At 42.0% G+C, this 5,961-nt stretch overlaps 1 protein-coding gene across 1 annotated transcript; it reads left to right on the top strand.

Annotated features, from left to right (window-relative positions):
- Positions 1–377: 377 nt before the first annotated feature.
- On the top strand, positions 378–5,395 carry LOC105900657 (ammonium transporter Rh type B-like). Its single transcript, XM_042707755.1, has 2 exons — positions 378–905; positions 1,355–5,395. The coding sequence occupies exon 2, from the start codon at positions 3,076–3,078 to the stop codon at positions 4,510–4,512; it is 1,437 nt and encodes a 478-aa protein (XP_042563689.1). The 5' UTR covers positions 378–905; positions 1,355–3,075; the 3' UTR covers positions 4,513–5,395.
- Positions 5,396–5,961: the final 566 nt, after the last annotated feature.

Here is a 5,961-nt window from a genome sequence, read left to right as displayed (position 1 = left end):
TACCCAGAATGCAGTAGGCACACAGGCAGTAGACTGTGAGATACATGTTGAAAGTCGCTCCAGTAAAAGTCAGAGCAAAACCCACGCTGACCGTGTAAGCGTATTATTCTAAAGTGCACTACACAGCAGAGCAGTGTCTGCTCCATTGCCAAAAAAAACCTCTAGGCCTATTTTCCAAACTGCCTTGTCACCTTGAAAGAGCCATCGTCACCACTAGCCTAAGTAAATATATCCTGTAACCACTCCTACATACACCGATGTAACTACAGAAGTAGAAGAAAACGTTTGACTCATAATATAAAGGATCGTTATACATGTTAGAACAATAATAGTAATACAATTAAAATATGAAAAAATCAGGTGTCAAAAGTGGCGCATGCTCGTTCACTCCTGCTACCATGTGATATGGCTTTCCAGCTAAATCTTTTACGTGAAAGGACCCTTACGTGATATCGTGATATCTGACCTCAAATATTTTGTATGATTTTGGCAAGTAGGCTATAGCTATCTAATTTTGTTCAGGTGTACACCAATGTTGTTGTGAACATGATATCTGATTATTCTTGTGTATTTATGTTAGCTATTTGTATTTCCGATGAGTGTTAATAGTGTCATGGTGTAATTATGCGGGATTGCTTTGTTGTATTATAATTACAAAGGTGTGAAAAGTGGCGCATGCTCGTTCACTCCTGCTACCATGTGATACGGCTTTTCAGCAAAATCTTTCCTTCTTCGGCGTCGATTCCAGTCTACGACCCACTTGTGAACTGCAACCTTCAGCTATTTACAGATGTTCTAACCTCTATCCAAGATGCTCAGCAACATTTCACTCAATGGATGAGAACGGGAGGAGAAATCAGTCATTATAAATCTTATTTTTATGTTCAAGTATTACATTAAGAAATGTAAGTCTGGGTTTTTATATTTCAAAATGATATAAAGAATGCATAGACCATACAATATTCAAGTATAGCAAAAGCTGTAAGGACCGTTATAAAGTAGGCTAGGCTATCTAATTTTGTTCACATGTATATCAATGTTGTGTGAACCTGATATCTGATTATGCTTGTTTATTTCTGTTAGCTATTTTTTATCGCCAATGAGTGTTTAATAGTGCCATGGTGTAATCAGGCGGGATTGCTTTGTCGTATTATAAAAATAAAGGCGGAAATGATCTTTAGTCTGATCGGTAAAACAAAAGGCACACTTAACTATAAAATCAAACTACAACGTCATACATTAAATTCAGCACACTTTAGATCTACTACAGCTGTTATGAGCGTGCAGCTAAATAACATTTAAGACTACGACTACTAGTTATTTAATCCTGTAAACATTTTATATTTATTTACAGGTACCTTTTCCGCTCAGCAACTGTCGATGCTGCTGATTGGCAGCTCGCCCGCATGTCCCTCCTCATGCCAGTGACGTGTCCCTCATGCTACAGTGTCCATTGGCATATCCCTCTTCATCCCAGTGACATGTAATTCCTCATGCCACATGCTGATTTATAATTGAACTCCTACTGGAAACATACTCTGTGCCAACCAAAACAGTTTTAAAACTGACCACTGTCAACATCCAGCTGGACTACATGGTCAGAAAAGAGCTCTGTTAACTTAAGCTATAGTGTAGCGGCGAGACCCTTCTGCCCTCTGCTGGACTCTTGTTTCCCTGTCTGTGTGATGGAGTGACAGTGTGTGTATGCACGCATGTGTGTTATCTCCCCCTTATATATTGGAATATGTCAATTAGTTATGATGGGGTTTTGATTGGGGGGAGGTGTCATGGAGGAAATGATCAGGGAATTCGATAGGGCACTCATTGATAAGGGGTTGGGCTATTTTCAAATGTTAGTTTGATTAAGAGCTGAGAAGAGTAAATGAGAGTGATACATGTTAAACTTTGAGCAAGTGTACTTATTATTTAATTCATTTTTTGTATTTATTTATTTGTAGAAGTGTTGAGGGGTTTGTTGTTTTCATTAGAATGACACCTCCTACTGCCCGTTCCTCGTAGGTTGTAATTTAATAGGCAGTAAACCTTGAATCATCTACCTCTGGCTTCCGCTGTCTCCATCAAAAAGTTGAATGCCACTGCAATACGAACTAAAATCTCCAAGAGTTGGAAGAAAAGTTCAAATCTGTGTTGGCCTTCCATACATCAAGTGCAGTTGTCAGTTGTTGCCATAATTCTCATGATTGAAAGAGTGTGTTTATCCAACTTGAAAGCACACATTTATCAAACTTCTTTTCACATTACAGATGGAAGCTTGTTAGAGCTAGTTTGAGCAGGTTAATGCAGATGAATAAACAGATGCTGTTCTTCCAATTGTCCACTAGATGGCAATACAAAACTTTGGAAGCATTTAATGACTGGTGGCTTGAAACTCAAGGCTTTCACAGAACTCTGAAAGTTGTGTGATCTTCCTGATCTCAATGACACCGGAATGCTAGTTATATACAAATCACTGTCTTGTTAGAGTAATTTACCCGATGTATTGACTTATTTCTGCTTAATTGATATTAATTGATCAATCTGATGTTTTGTAATTGGAGACATTGTTTGTAATGTATTATAAGGTAGTACAGCACTGGGGATGTATAATAGCTTCATAATTTTTATTGGCACTGTATGAGGTGTTAAATAATGAAAGCCACTGAGACATAAGATCTTTGTTTTCCCTTGTGGAATCACATCACACACTCTCAGCTAAAAATAGTAATAAAAAAGAACTTTCCCATTTGGAAAATATAAGAAACAAGGAGACATCCTTCACATCACTACCTTCACTGCTGCCTCCATTTGTACCATCCATGGTCATTTCATTAATCAGATTATATTGCGTAATTCAAACATATTTGCTGGCCTGTCACAATGCCCCAGCGGGTAATTCAAAAGGCCAAAGTACAAAACCTTGCATTCTCAAAGGGCATGCGGGACTGTGGAGTCCTGCGCAGCATGTACGAACTCTGCTAGTGCCAACAGTCCTGTTTATCAGTGAGTCCAGGCCCGTATAAAAGGGGCGTGAGGGGAGTAGAGCGTCCATCTCAGTCCGTGATAGCTGTCAGTGCAATGATGAAACAGGCCACAAGCCTCAGGGTCCGTTTGCCAGTGCTGGTGTTTGTGTCAGAGGTGGTGTTCCTGGCTCTGTATGCTGGCTTTGTAACTTATGATGATAATGCCAATGCCAAGTTTCAAAACAATCTTACCAATCCAATGGACAACTCCCTGTACAGGGATTATCCGTACTTTGCGGATGTGCAGGTCATGATCTTCATCGGCTTCGGCTGTCTGCTGGCCTTCATGCGTTTCTACGGCTTCAGCGGCATGGTCTTCAACTTCCTGACAGCCACGTATGCCATCCAGTGGGCCATCTTAGTGCAGGGCTTCTTCCAGTTCTACTCTGACGGGAAGATCCACCTGGGTGTGATTAACCTTCTGAATGCTGAATTTGCCTGCGCTGTTGTGCTGATTTCCTTTGGGGCCGTCTTGGGGAAGACCAGTCCAGTGCAGCTCCTTGTGATGGCTATTCTCGAAGTCCCTATTTTTTCCGTCACTGAGTGGGCAGTGCTCAAGTACCTGAAGATCACTGACTCTGGTGGCTCCATCCTCATCCACCTCTTTGCCTGCTACTTTGGCCTCGGGGTCACGTTTGTGATGTACCGGCCTTCTCTTAACAAAGGGCACTCCAAGGAGATCACCAGCTACCAGTCCGACATCTTGTCCGTGATCGGAACTCTGTTTCTCTGGGTGTTCTGGCCCTCCTTCAACTCAGCGCTGACACAGAAAGGGGATGACCAGCACCGGGCCGTCCTCCACACATTCATTGGACTTAGCGCCTCCACGCTCACTGCATTCGCCCTCTCTGCCATGCTCAACAAGAGGGGTAAGATCACCATGGCTGACGTTCAGAATGTCACACTGGCAGGAGGTGTCACAGTTGGGGCTTCTGTCGACATGATGATCTCCCCTGCGGCTGCCTATGCCCTGGGTGTGATAGGCTGCACGGCCTGCATGCTGGGCTACAAGTACCTCACCCCTTTCCTTGCCCGTCGCCTGAGAATTCAAGACCAGTGCGGCATCCACAACCTCCACGGGCTCACCGGGCTAATTTCGTGTCTGGCCGGTATCTGCGCCATCCTGTTGGCCTCTGAGGAGACGTACGGCCCCAGCATGTACCAGATCTTTGCCCATCGCGCCCCCATGGAGGGAGATCCCAAACTACTGGAGCTCCAGAAGCTAATTCCAGGGCTCAAGCCAGGCTTGGGTCGCACCGGCCAGGTGCAGGCTCTGTATCAAGTGGCCGCCATTTTTTCCACCATAACAGCGGCAGCAATTGGTGGTGTGTTGACTGGCTTAGTCATGAAGCTTCCTTTTCTGGCACCAATCTCAGATGACTTCTGCTTCGAGGATGAGTTGTTCTTTGACATGCCGTCTGATTATGAGAGCTTGACCACAGGTCTGGAGAAGGAGAAAGGGCCGTTTAATGAGGAGGATTCAAAAGTCTGAATGCTGGTCTCATTATTGACTTTAAAAGAGCACTGATTTTTCAAACCATGATTTTCTGTGCTAAAGGAGATTTGGAGGCGTGGTGTAAAATACTTGACAGCCTATCTCTACATCCGTTTGACATTTCACGTCAAAATCTGCAGTAATGTGTCAAGGAAAGAATGGTTAATATAGCTGAAATGTATTGTGCTTAATACCGGGTTCCCACAGTCATGGTAATCCTGGAAAAGTCAACAGCGATTCAGTTAAATTGACATATTCCAACTAACCTTTTAAAAAATGACTTGAAAAAGTTGCTGTTTAATTTTCAATCAGTAATTACGGCCAACGTGTTGAGTAAAGTACGTGCACTTTTTGTGAAAGGTTGTGGAAATTCCATTAAAGTCGGAAAAGTCATGGAAAAGTTTTGAAATGTTGACAAAGAAAATGGGTGGGAACCCTGTTAAGCTGCCCTTTAACTCCTGATAACTCCTGGAACTACTTTTACTGTCAGTTCAAGAGGTGTGTTATAACATACCATGTGTAGATGGGTCAGGTACTGCTTAGGAGATGTTTATTAGATTTATTCATCTATTCATTATGTATTCATCAAGGGAATGATCATTGACAATTGTGTTATTTATTTATTGTTCAGAGCTGTGGAATTAACTTACATTTTTGTAACATGTTTGGAATAAATATGTTATTAAACATGCCATCCATACAGACTTTTAATGATTCAATTAATTTCAGTTTATTTGGTTGTGTACTGTAAACCTAAAAAGTAAAAATTCCTTACACCACATATTGTTTACTCTTTGTTAAGAGCGCAGAATGTAATGCAAATGGTTCAAATGATACATGTATATATATATTTTTAAATAAAAGCCCATGTGCAAAACGATTCAACCCCCAAAAGACTGTATTGTGTGGAACAACCTCTACAATAACAAAAGTTTAGTTTACTGCCATGGTTCTTGGAATCCGTGTCTTGCTGGTAAGTCCATTGATCACAAAAAATCGGTTCCAAAATGGCCTAATTTTTAAAAGAATCCATGATACCAGTCTCACAGTCAAGACTAGTCTCCACAGCAGCAAAACGTCCCCAAAACATGACAGACCCAGCACCGTGCTTGCCAGTGGGGATGGTCCTTTTCATGACACAGGCCTCACCTTTACTTCGCCAGACACTGATCCAGTCTCATCACTTCTTAAACAGACTCCTCAAAGAGCACCACAGGTGTGCTAAACCGCATTGTGCATGTTTAGTCAACTTTGTATGTGTGTCTTGGCCAAGGGTGGAGAGCAGCAAGGTGTCTAGGAATGAGGTTGTCTTTGTTTTAGTGTTGTACTAAAAAGTCTGCATTGACACAATTGTTCCCCATTCACCAGGTAAACCTACAAGTCCTAGGCAGTATAACAATGTTAATCTCAGTTTAGGGTTGGCTCTGATCAAATGTGTCATTCCAG

The sequence above is a fragment of the Clupea harengus genome, chromosome 5 (genome assembly GCF_900700415.2).
Source record: "Clupea harengus chromosome 5, Ch_v2.0.2, whole genome shotgun sequence".
Taxonomy (NCBI): Eukaryota; Metazoa; Chordata; class Actinopteri; order Clupeiformes; family Clupeidae; genus Clupea; species Clupea harengus.
Note: the sequence above shows the minus strand (reverse complement) of the source record. Positions and strands in the feature narration are given on the sequence as shown.

Excerpts from the sequence above, each read along its gene's own strand:
- LOC105900657 (XM_042707755.1), top strand. The coding sequence starts at position 3,076 with ATGATGAAACAGGCCACAAGCCTCAGGGTCCGTTTGCCAGTGCTGGTG.